The 13208-nt window shown below is 41.6% G+C and overlaps 1 protein-coding gene across 2 annotated transcripts in view; it reads right to left on the reverse strand.

The window, feature by feature from the left end:
• The window catches only part of RPN2 (ribophorin II), a 124347-nt gene that overhangs the window by 17151 nt on the left and 93988 nt on the right, over window positions 1–13208 (reverse strand). Inside the window, exons 15-17 of one of the 2 annotated variants that reach the window (XM_029613862.1) lie at window positions 11445–11520; window positions 4341–4470; window positions 3344–3430 (exon numbers count right to left, since the gene is read on the reverse strand). In XM_029613862.1, the coding sequence (XP_029469722.1) occupies window positions 3379–3430; window positions 4341–4470; window positions 11445–11520 (258 nt within the window). In that variant the 3' untranslated portion in view covers window positions 3344–3378. The remainder of the gene's footprint in view (window positions 1–3343; window positions 3431–4340; window positions 4471–11444; window positions 11521–13208) is intronic. The other variant, XM_029613863.1, reaches the window with a different exon arrangement.

Consider the following 13208-nt stretch of genomic DNA (forward strand, 5'->3'; position numbering starts at 1 on the left):
TAGTTTCCTGCTGAAAACTGCCTTCAAAAAGGTATGAGAGCATTAGGAGTGCCCACGCACATCTGCATCTACTGTTTGTATGGTCAGCCAATCAGGAGGAGGGGATAAAGCAACATGCATACAGTTGAAAATGGTGAGATACGTGTGGTTTGCTTCCTTGAGCTAAACACCCACCCTAGAAATGCCTTTTTTTAACCTTGTGAAAAGAACATGTGATGAGAAAAGCCCATGTCACTCCGAGGGGGCCAACTTTTCAGGAAGGGCTGTCCAGTTGGGTAAACTTACTGTGCCCTGCAATTAACCAGGTAACTTCTTTTGAGTCTGCTTCAACCACGCAGTGCGGAGAAGTGCAGGCTGGTCCAGGCGAGTCCTTCTTCTGAAGAGTCTCAAATGAGACAACAGCAAAAGGCAGCCAGAGCTCATGAGCAAGGGCCTGTGGCACAAAAAAGCACTGCTGGCCCAGCCCCAGATCTCAAGTCGTTTCACTTGAAGGCCATGGAAGAAAGCCTTCTCAGAAGCCCTACGAAGGTAACGAAACAGAACCTTTTCTTCATCAGTGATCTTTCTTTTTCTGTCCACTTCTACCCTTTTCCAGAATAAAAAGGAAACACCGCCGGTTTAAAAATAACCCTCCTCCCATTGCCACTCTTCAGCTGTCTGTATAATGTTCCTGTTCTACATGCATCAGTGGGATACCTAAAGGATTTTCCAATGAGAACCCGGGCAGAAGTGCCCAGTTACTTACATTTAAAGGCATCAACAATTCAAGACTGGACTTTGAAACGGATGAATTTTAGCCTAGTTCGAGTTTGATAGAATTCACAGATTTCCCCCAGATCCTCTGGTGATATCCTTCAGATTTTTTACCAACAGAACTGTGAAATATTTTTTTTTTTTAAATGTAGATGTAACAATTTTTCCATTTTAGATTTTCAAAAATCTGAAGCAGAATAAAATAAAATAAAAAGAAGTGATCACAAAGGTTCAGCAAATCACTTAAATGAACCTTCAAACTTTTTCAGGTTCAACTGATTCAACACACCTAATTTGAAGAAACTTGCATACCTTTATTAAATTCTTAATGGTGGCTGTGGGAAATCTGCATTCTTTGCTGACTCGGATATCTTTAAATGGCCCAATAAAAGAATTATCCAAAGCTGATATATTATGAGCTTTCAAGATTACTTGGGTCCCCTTCAGATATGACAGCAAAGTTCAAAGGAGGAAATATAAAAAATAAATAAATATACACACACACAGACAAGGTGTGGAAAAGCAGAAGGTAACTTTGCATTACAGGAATGTAAAAGCATCTCAAGAGAAGAGAGGGAGCTTAATGATTCTGTTGATTTAAACTATTGATGGATTTACCTAACACACATTCTCCACTACTGCTGCTTTAAGAAAAAGCATATTCCAGCTCTAATTTGTAAGAGAATGTTATCATAGAGAGTTATAAAGCTATTAGACATTCTTGGGGTGGCAGAGGAAGGAGAAGCACCAGGAGCGGGTTTAGAGCAGATCCAGAAAAGTTTGTGCTGGGATTTTTTTTTTTTAATTGAAATCCCTGCACCTGCTTCACCCCATGTGCTCTGTGCATTTTGCACATGCAATGTACACTGATGAGATACAAACGGGCCGATACAGTAAAGTCCGCGGGAGAGCGGACAAACGTCCGCTCTCCCGGCGCGTGCACAGGCCACTCTCCTGTGTGCGCGATTCAGTATTCAAATTAGGCCCGGTGGTAAAAAGGAGGTAAAAAGAGGCGCTAGGGACACTAGTGTGTCCCTAGTGCCTCTTTTTGGACAGGAGTGGCGGCTGCCAGCGGGTTTGACAGCCGACGCTCAATTTTGCTGGCGTCGGTTCTCAAACCCGCTGACAGCCATGGGTTCGGAAACTGGCAAAATTGAGCGTCCGGTTTTCAACCTGCGAGCCGCCTTCAAATTTTTTTAATTTTTTTTTACTTTTTGTAACTTTTGGGACCTCCGACTTAATATCGTCATGATATTAATATCGTCATGATATTAAGTCAGAGGGTGCACAGAAAAGCAGCCTTTACTGCTTTTCTGTGCACTTTCCCGGTGCCCGGAGAAATTAGCACCTACCTTTGGGTAGGTGCTAATTTCTGAAAGTAAAATGTGCGGCTTGGCTGCACATTTTTCTTTCTGAATCACGCGGGAATACCTAATAGAGCCATCAACATGCATTTGCATGTTGCAGGCACTATCAGGTTCGGGAGAGTTGGAAGCGTGTTTTCGACCCCTTACTGAATAATCGCGGGTTAACAGTGTGCTCCACCGGAGCGCACTGTATTGCATCAGCCTGTAAGTGAGGTAAAAATTCCCTGCAACACTGGCCCACCATGGAACTTTCAAAGGGAACTTTTGTGCCTGCAAGGGAAATGCTCGTGGTAGTCGGTGCAAAATATATGGGATGAAGCAGACATGGATTTCAAAATGAAATCTCCACGTGTACTTTTCCAGACCCATTTAAACCCGCACCCATGGTGCCATCCCTTTTGCCTGCATGCAAACAAACAGCGTGGGGCTGTTTAACAATTGCCTTTATTAGAGACTCCAGTGGCAGCTTATCCTTAAATCCACAGCCATTTTCATACCTAGTTACTGCTCAGTGAAGATGGCTCAAACTAAGGTTTGTGCTCTTTCCCTCTATTTTATATATATAATTTGCAGCTTGTGTGTGCTGGTAATTCTCAATCACAAAATATCTACTCTGCTTCTTCAAGCCACTTGATGCTTGATTCCAATTTTTTAGGGTCTCCTCTTGCTGCCCCACCCAAAATGTTCTTTAGGCATTGTAACAGAGAGAAATCCAGTTAACTAGAGTTGCTCCTTTTACGGGTTTCCCCACCAGTTTTCACCGTGACTAGGTGCATTAACTGCATTGTGGAACACAGCCCGGCCTCTCTGCAATGGTGCGTGCATTTTGGCTGCTGGAAAACCCATGCATCTGTTCTGTGCGAGCATCAGAGATGGTGCAGGCTTGGGGGTGGGGAGAGCCTATGCATAGCCCTGTCAAGTTACGACAGGCCCTTCTGCTAGTTTATACTACTGAATTCTACATTTTCAATCTGTACTAATTGAAATTAAAATCACTTAATGAGCAAACTAAGCAGATGTATAGTGGAAAGGACAAGGTCTTATTTGTATGAAACAGTTTAAAGATCTCCAGAACATTTGCAGTCTTAAACTTTTGGTGGGCATACAGAGACACTTCATGTATTTGTCTTCATTTTGGTGACAATGACAGACAACATGGAGGTGAAGCGGCATGCGAGAGGAGGGGCGTGAGGGCTAGGACACATTCTGGTAGACGCCCTTACTTTACAGAGGAGCTGATCATTAGCAAGACCCTGTTTTACCGAAGCGTTCTATATTTTGCCAATCTACTGCTCTGCTCTGCTGCAATCCTGCCAAAAAGGAAAAGAGGGAAACAGTTTCAAAGCGAAGACAGTGAGAAGCACAGCTCCAGGCATTAAAGGAAAGGAAAGTCAGGACAGAGAAATCAGACAATAAAACAAGGCTTCTGTTCTCTCTCATGCAAAGGTTCAAGTTCTTTAAACAGTCTTACTTTCCTGAAACTTCTGAGATTAAGAAACAGCAGCAAATTACCCCACATCTAACTTATCTAGTGAGTTGCGATGTGGGATGGCCAGAAAAAGCAAGAGCGGAACAGTTGTGGTCTCTTTTTCCATGCATAATGTTAGCTTTTATTTCTTGTATTTTCATTGTCATTCTCTCTGCCTTGTTGATTTAGCCCATCAACTTCCTCTTGCTTTTGGGCTTCCAGCTCAATCAGAACCATCCTCTGCTGGGTCACGAGCCTTCATTCAAAAGTACTCAGGGCAAAATAAATAAATAAATAAATCACCCCATCTTTGCAGACACCGACCTCAGCCAGGGGCCAGAGACTACTGCAATTCCATAATGTCAAACATGTACACCCCCAGTCTGGCTATTAGGTGACACCACTGCGTGATGGCTGAGACTCCCTCCTCTCCCAGGGGGCTGGGAATGCTACTGCAGCAGGGTCCCCAAAATTTATCCAGAAAACCAAAGTAGCAACAGAAAAAACAGAGGTCATGAAGTCTGTAAGGGATTTATAAGGCCAATTACTGTTAAACAAAAAAGAACCATGTTAGGTGAAGGGCACTTCCTCTCGGACATATCAAATGGAATAACAGACTATTTCTAGCATTCATCTGTTCTAAATCATACTGCACATCATGTGACTTCTTTCAACCAATTCAAGATGCTTCATTTCTCCATGCCGAAAAACTCAAATCCCAGCAATAGTCCAGATAAATGGCAAATTCTTACCTCTTCACTGCTTTGTGGGCCAGCATTCGGTTGCCTGCCAGGAACGTGAGGGTGCCCAAGATGGCAAGGTACTTCAGGGTTTGGAACATGTTCAGCTGTGTCCAGTAAACATACATAAGCCCCAACATGGCTGAGAAAACAAACCCAGGCATGTATCAGCAGAGTGCTGGCCAAAACCTTTGCTTGCTATGTTTGGCAAAAAAAAAATGGCAAGTGTGAACACAAACATGCACAGCAGAAATGATCTGGGACTCACTCAGAATATAATACTAGATGGCCATAATAATTCAAGACAAAGGCCATTTTGAGATACTTAACTGTGCCTGAAAGAGAGAATGCGCAATATGAAATCTGCTAAAGAGGACACCATGAAGCAAAGCTAAATGTTCTGTTCATTAAGCCCTAAGTACTATTTGAATTAAATATATAGTATTTCATACTGGCACTAGGATTATATTCCAAGGTGGAAAAATATTTAAAAACCTGGACACCAGCCCACAATTGTTTTTTACAAGTTGGGGCAAAGAAGTGTAGGGTGCACCTTGTAACCTTTATTCTTGCTTTTTTTTCGATGTTATTTTTGATCTTTTTCTTGTTATGTCTACCTTTTGGATTTCTTTTTCCATTTCTTCTCTTTTTTCTAGTTTTTTCCTTGGTCACTTGTAGATTTCTTTTTTCAATTTTTCAATTTGGTTTGGGCTTATTTTCTTTTTATTTTTCTGCTCGTCTCCAACCTTTCTTCTATATGGGGCAAAAAGCAGCTCTAGATTGCAGTGGCTCCTCCTGGGTCCACTGTAGGAAGTTGCAGCTCTCCCCCTGGACCAGCTACAGCAAGGTTGGTTCCTCCCAGGCTCAGACATTGCAAAGCACTGGTGGATCTCATTCTGCTCGGGCCCTCAAAAGCGGCTTTTTCTGGTGTGGGCACCTACATGATTAGGAATTTTCCAACCCTGATTGTATTATGTACTGGAAATTACAAAAAGTAATGCAGGCTTCTAGAACAGCACAAAGTTCCCCTGCACTACTCTGCCAACGTAACTCAATATGATCAAGGAGGGAATTTGTGTAGGTGGCTCATTTTTTCTATTCATCCTGCTCTTGGTCTCTGTTATTTACAACTAGGATGCCCAGACATGCTACAATTTTTTTTTGTAAGAGAGAAATTTGCTGCTTTGGCTACTGAAAATCTATTAGATGGCAAAGATTTTTGGGGTAGATTTTAAAAAATTGCGCGATTGCGTACTTTTGTTCGCGCACCAGGCGCGAACAAAAGTACGCTGGATTTTATAAGATACGCGCGTATCTTATAAAATCCGGGGTCGGCGCGCGAAAGGGGGTGCACATTTGTGCAACCTGTGCGTGCTGAGCCCAGCGCGGGCTGCCTGTTCCTTCTGAGGCCGCTCCGAAATCGGAGCGGCCTCGGAGGGAACTTTCCTTCGCCCTCTCCCCACCTTCCCCCCTATCTAACCCACCCCCTGGCCCTATCTAAATCCCCCCTTACCTTTGTTGGCAGATTTACGCCTGCTAAAAGCAGATGTAAATCTGCGTGCGCCAGCGGGCTGCTGACGCGCCATCACCCGACCCGGGGGCTGGTCTGGAGGCCTCGACCACGCCCCCGGGCCGGTGCCACGCCCGCCCCCGAAATGCCGCGGCACGCCCCCTTCCCGCCCCTTTTACGAAGCCCCGGGACTTACGTGCGTCCCGGGGCTCTGTGCGCGCCGGCGGCCTATGCAAAATAGGCGTGCGAGGGCCCTGCGCACGTAAATCCAGAAGGATTTACGCGCGCAGGGCTTTTAAAATTCGCCCCTTTGATTGTACTCGTCACTGATCTGAACTGCATTTGGAAGGAGAGTGGTTGTTTAGAACCATACTACCAATTTAATGAAAACAAAAAGATTCCAAAAGATGCTGTATTGTTTGTAAAAATGTGCTTACACTTAAGATACCCTACAATAAGGTAAAAAAACCCCCAAGACATCAGATATTCACAATGCAAAAATATTCTTAATTGAAACATAAGTATCTTACCAAAGGCAAAATTCAAAATGACTAAAAGCATTATATACACACACATACACTTACTCCGGTAGGTGTGACTAGTTTTGTTTTTTTCTAAACAAAACCCAAACTATATTTAGACACCTAATTTCCAAAGAGGTCTAAGGGTCGTATAATAATAAACAAGCAAACATAAATCAAAATGAAATACAATCAAAATATAAAAACAGCAGAATAAATAATATTATGTAACATTGTTAAACTGTAAACAAATGCATTGGTCAGAGCCCATCAATGTGACTCAACAGATTGTGAAATCTTGTGCAGCATGCAATCTTTATCTTTTTTAATCTTTTATTTGAATTTATTAAATCGCCCATATCCTAAATAATGTACATAGAATGGTATATTGATCACGCAATATGCAAGCAAGACGTGGCTATACAAAGAACAGTGCTTTATGAACTGCTGTAAAACCAAGCAACTATTCCAGATGAAAGCTCCAGGACTTAAGGCAGGGCTGGCCAACTCTGGTCCTCAAGGGCTGCAAACCGGTCAGGTTTTCAGGATATATTTTATATGCCTGAGAGATATGCATGCACACTGCCTCAGTTGTATGCAAATCCATTTCATACATATTCCTTAGTGTTACAGGTTCTTGATGAGACAATTTACTACTACATAGTACATAATGGCAGATAAAGACCAAAATGACCCATCTAGTCTGCCCAGAACTTTATTTATTTAAAATTGTTTATATACCGCTTTTACAACCAGAGTTGGTCAAAACGGTTTACAGAGAATACATACAAATACAAATTAAAACTAATACAATACTAATAATAAATAATCAACACAAAAATAATACTACTAAAATAAAAATAAATCTTCAACATGCCAGTGATTACTTAAGTTTAAGAATTAAGTGGCTGGGTCGGAACCGAAGGCAATAGAAAACAGGTAGGTTTTTTACTTTTTCTTGAAATCTTTTTTATTAGTTATCTGCCTAACAGGCCGATACAGTAAATGGTGTGGGAGAGCGGACAAGCTCCCGCTCTCCCGGCATGCGCACAGGACGCGATTCAGAAAAATAATTTATTCAAATTAGAGTTCGCGGTAAAAAGAGGCGCTAGGGATACTAGCGCGTCCCTAGCGCCTCTTTTTGGACAGGAGCGGCGGCTGACACCGGGTTTGACAGCCGACACTCAATTTTGCCGGTGTCGTTTCGCAAACCCGCTGACATCCACGGGTTCAGAAACCGGACACTGGCAAAATTAAGCGTCCGGTTTTCAACCTGTGAGCCGCGAGCCAATTAAAAAAAATTTTTTTTTTTTTTTTCATTATTTTAAACTTTTGGGACCTCCGACTTAATATTGCCATGATATTAAGTCGGAGGGTGCACATAAAAGCAGTTTTTACTGCTTTTCTGTACACTTTCCCGGTGCCGAGAGAAATTAACGCCTACCTTTGGGTAGGCACTACTTTCTGTATCGCGCAGGAATAACTAATAGGGCCATCAACATGCATTTGCATATTGCGGGCTTTTAGTTTTCGATGCGCTATTACCCCTTAATGAATAAGGGGTAAAACTAGCGCGTCGAAAACGCGTGTCTAAACGCGGGTTAAGAGTGTGCTCCATCGGAGCGCTCTGTACTGTATCGGACAGTCTGGGACAGACTGTCTGGGAGAGAGTCTGTATCGGAAAGTCTGGGACAGAGTTCCAAAGAGAGGGGCCGGTGACTGAGAATGGCCCCTCTCAAGCCTAGTTAGTCTGATACAGGGAACTTCAAGTAAGCATTTATTTAAAGACCTCAAATGTCTGTTGGTTGGTTGGTACACACGGAGAAATGTACATAGCTAGATGGAAGATTATTCATAACCTTATACATAAGCAATGGATAGAATTTTATACTGAATCCTAAGTTGAACAGGGAGCCAGTATAAAGAGCACAGGACTGGGCGGCAGTATTTTGAATCAGTTGTAAAGGACGAAGAATGATATCTGAAAGACCAAGGTAAAGAGAATTGCAGTAGTCCAATCCGGTAAGTATCAAGGATTGTAGCACCATGCGGAAAACTTTAGGGTAAAGCAGGGGTCTTAAACGCTTGAGCATGTGAATTTTATAAAAAGATTTTATTTTTTTTATTTATTTTTATTACAGTAGAGAAATTGTTAGACTTAGATAATTCAGAGTCAAGAATGACCCAAGGTTTTGGGCTTTCGTTACTACAGGGATAGAAAGACCATCATGAATTAAGTGAGAAGGAGGACTACAAGCAGAGTGTTGGATTGTGGAGAAATGCAGAATTTCGATTTAGATGTGTTGAGTTTAAGTCGGTTATGGGATAACCAAGTGTTAATAGTATGGATATAGACTTACAATGGATAAAGTATTGGGTCAGGAGGAACTTTACGGGACAAAGAATTGAATGTCATCTGCATAAATTTTGAGTTGTATACTAAGTCCAGCAAGCACATGACAGAGAGGCAATAGATAGATGTTGAACAGAATGGCTCAAGAGATGAACCTTGTGGGACACCAGACGGAAGTGTGTACCATTCAGAGGCATGAGAAGCTATGTTGATTTGTTGTGGGCGGTTTGATAAGTAGGATTCAAACCATTTAAGTATAGTAACAGCTAAACCAATGGACTGCAACCCAGAGAGCAGGATACGATGGCCCAAAGTGTCAAAGGCTGAAGAAATATCTAGCAAGACTAAGATGTAATCAATGTTTGAGTCAAAACACGAAGTAGAGTATCAAAGGAAGATAACAAGAGTTTCCGTATTATGACCTTTACAGAATCCATGTTGATTAGGGTGGATAACTGCATTATCTGTTAGGTAGTCAGTAAGTTGATACAAAACTACAGAATCAATTATTTTGGCAAGGGAAGTAAAAGAAGCGATAGGGTGCAAGTTAGTAAGATTGTGTAGATCAGATGTTTTTTTCTTTTGAATGGGAAGGATGGAGGTTTGTTTTGGAATGTCTGGGAAAACGCCCGAATCAAGAGACTGGTTGACTATTTGGCAGAGGGAGGGACTAGCAAAGTCGCCTAAAGCTTTTAAGAAATGGCCTGAGAAAGGAGGAAATTTTCATTTTTTGAAGTAGCAATTTTATGTGCTTTTACCCATAGTAGATCAAGTTCCCATATGGAACCCAACCCCAGTCCCACCATATTCCTTTTAGGGTTGCATCTGCCATTCTGGGCAAGTTTCCCCATACCATCCAGGAAGCACAATGCAGCCAATATCATTGCTGCCTTGGGCTGCACAGTTCCCTCATTACCATTTTCTTGCCACTAGGGATCCTCTGTGTTTATCCTATGTTTTCTTGAAGTCTCTCATTGTCTTTGCCATCACCACCCTCCTCCCTCTCTGTGAAAAAACACCTCATGATATTGTTCCTGAATCTACCCCCCTTGGAGCTTCATATTGTGAGCCCTAGTTCAGGAGCTTCCTTTCCAGTGAAAAAAGCTAGGCTTCCTGGCTATTAATCTGAGTGACTTCCAGGAAACCTAAGTCTTTTAGGACTGAACTTTTCTTGACTTGGTCTTTTGCTCTTGCTCCTTTAAGATTCCAGCTCAATTGGAATTGGCCACTATTGGGTTACAGCACCATAAGCCTCCATTTACAACCTCCCAGCTCAGGCCAGCCATTGTAGAGACCTTGATTGGACAAAAGAGGGGATGTTAACTCTCACCCTTAAGCATTGCCACTGAGTGATGGCAGAGATTCCTTACAGGGGCTGTGAGCAATGCCTCTGCAGCAGCCCTTCCTGGCCTGAGAATTAAACCTTGGTCTTCTGCATGGCCATACATGGCACTTGCCACCTGAGCCACTTGGGCAGCTCAGAATTGTTTTGGTTTTTTTAACTGTTTTAATTTACCAAGGGGTTTACACACCATCACATGGAGAACAGAGAAAGGGAAAGACAAACAACTCCTGCAGTTTTGATGACATGACACAGGAGAACTGATCTTTTTCTTACTTTATAGCTCACCCGTAATAATTGCAGACACACTGTTCATCATTCATAATACTCTTCCTGCATGCACTAATTGCACTCACTATGTTTCAACTCAACCCTCAAAAATAATGACAGGTATGCAAATACAGAGGATTCCTCAACTGTTTTTAGCTTCTCACAGCTCTAGGACTCTGATGTCATCACTGATGTCATACTGCAGGACTATAAGAAACCCTCAGCAATCCTAAACAAGACACCACTGCCATTAGATGCATCCCTCCCCTGAATGCCGGCCGGACTAGTACAGGACCACACTAACAGCGGCCCAATTGCATTAGAAAGCTAAAAGACTTCTTCAAAGGAAAAAGATGCTGTTTTGGATGCAAAACTTTTTTTTTTTTTTTGCCAGCATTGATGTTCTCAATTTCAAGTCACATTTCTATACAGAAAGAGTCCATTTTCCAAACGCAGACCCAACAAGAACAGCACATATCTTCCCCCTCTCTCTCAGAGCCACCTGACAGTACCTAGTAAGTACACTGTCCAAAAAAGCAATGCAACATATCTGGGTCTCCCAGACACTGACACCTCAAGTCACACTGGACTTTTGAAGTAATTCACATATTACTCCAGTGTTACTACATCCCACAAAGGAGAAGGACGACAATCAGACAAGGATATAGGGGCAATAATTCTTGGCCAACAGTAACTTATACTAACTTGGCTTGTGCTATGTTTTTCTAGGCAGCACTGCATCTGACCAGCGTACACTCCACAAATGGCCCCCTGTCTTTGAAAAGTAAGGTCCCCCCCCCCCAAGTGAATATTACAGGAATATAAAAGACTACTAAAGATAAAGACTGAGTCAATGTGTGATCTTATATGGATTAGCACTATTAGCATATACAAAGGGCATAGCAGAGCAGTCCAGCACAATGAAAGTTGTTCTGCAAAACTGGATAACAAGGTAATATATGCTGACAGACAGGAGAAAGGGAAAACACCCAGAAAGGAATGTTAAAGCCATTAAAATCGTTACAGTTAATGGGTCCTTTTAGTCCACTTATCTGAGCTGTCATTGGTGATAGTGTTTCACTTAAAGAGGTTAAATGGCAGCGACAACTTCACCACTTACCAGCATGTCCCAGGTGAAAAATAATGGTGCTTGGAGCGAAACTGAAGTTGGAGATATTGGCACCCACCTTTATCCACTACAAAAATGTTACAAAAACAGAAAATCAGTAGCAAGCAGAGAAACCCCTGTAAGGCTTTTCTTATTTAACTCTCACTCAGCTGTACTGGATTACCTTCAAGTATAGGGCATATTTAATCAGAACCTTAAGTAACTGAGTAATGCTTAGACACTTCTATACGTGGATATTATCACATTTCCACTGGTGCAATATGTTCTCGTTAAACCCCTAGAGATACCACTGTTATTATACTACAAAACTGTAAAGCAACGAAAAAGCCTCTTTTAAGTAAAAGAAGTGTCCATATTTTGTGGATTTTGGTGGCAAGTTTGTTCGTGTTCACAGTTCACTGTCAGGAGTAGAACCAGGGTAGCCCGAGCTGATTTTTTTTTGCCATAAACAGTGTTTTGATTGATCCATGGTGATGGAGCATGCCTAAGGCAGTGTGCTCACTTTTGGTGATAAGCTGTGAACAAACTCACTACCAAGAAACAGAAAACAGTATTTCAAAGTAGATAATTTCCTCCTCCCTGAATTCAAGTTATATCACTGCAGTTGGTCCCTTCTGCTCTTTATTCCAAAAGAAAGGCAACCTTGGTGCACTAAGCTTTAAAAATCATATTCAATTATTTGTTGTGTGACTTCTTTCAGCCTGTTTTCTAAATCCCTAGCAGTTTGATAGCATATTCTATTGCAATTATAAAATAGATGGAAACACAGAAGACCAACTTGCCAGTAAACAATCCCAAATTCACCCCCCATCCTGGTCAACAAAATAAAATCCTTTATCTTTTTTTCTTTTATTATTTGTGTACATTACGCAATTCAGAGTTGCACTTCAGTATTGCATAAATTAGGAAAACTGAGAAATGTAGAAACAAAACATGAGAGGCAAAAACCTCAATCCTCACTGGATCAAGGCATTTCACCAATGTCAGCTAAAAGGCTTCATACTGCCATCACGGGGGGAGGGGGGAAAAATTCACATTTTATTATGTTTACTAGTGAGCAAAATGTTACAGAAAAACAATATAATCAATTTCAAAAATCAAATCCTTCTCTACAAGAACAAAATGTCATAGTACACTAATTTCCCAAGTACAGTATTCATCTTTAACACAGACATGGATCCTGTTTAGCTAATACTGCTTCAAAATAAAATGCAGAAGATCTTCATGATTCCTATCTTCAGCTTGTCAGGATCAGTCACAGTGTTCTTAAAAAAGGCATTTAAATAGTGTAATCCTTCCCCAGAGGAACCAATCAGGGATGCTACAACATTGTAAATAATTTGCTCTCGGTTAAACTCCTTCTGCTACTTTCTCTTCTGCTCCCAGTTGTACACTTCCCTGTCTTATTGTAACTGCAATATTCTAACCATGCACTTGTTAAAGTTTTTTGCATTTGTTGTATTTCTCTTTGTTTTTCACACCCTGTTAAATGTAAACCGGCATGATGTGATACCTGTCATGAATACCGGTATAATAAAAACACTAAATAAATAAATAAAAATTAAGGGTCACTAACCCCCTGCTCGACTGCTTCAACCAGGGGGAATGGTCCAACCAACAACCTGACAACCCCCTGGGAGAAATGACTTGAATCTCCACTCTTCTTCTATTCAGATTCCTATTTCTTTTCTTTTTTTCCCCCCAAACACCTAAGACTACAGATTTTACATCTCTACCATCTGCTGGAGACAAAGA

Source organism: Rhinatrema bivittatum, chromosome 8 (genome assembly GCF_901001135.1).
Source record: "Rhinatrema bivittatum chromosome 8, aRhiBiv1.1, whole genome shotgun sequence".
NCBI classification, from domain to species: Eukaryota; Metazoa; Chordata; class Amphibia; order Gymnophiona; family Rhinatrematidae; genus Rhinatrema; species Rhinatrema bivittatum.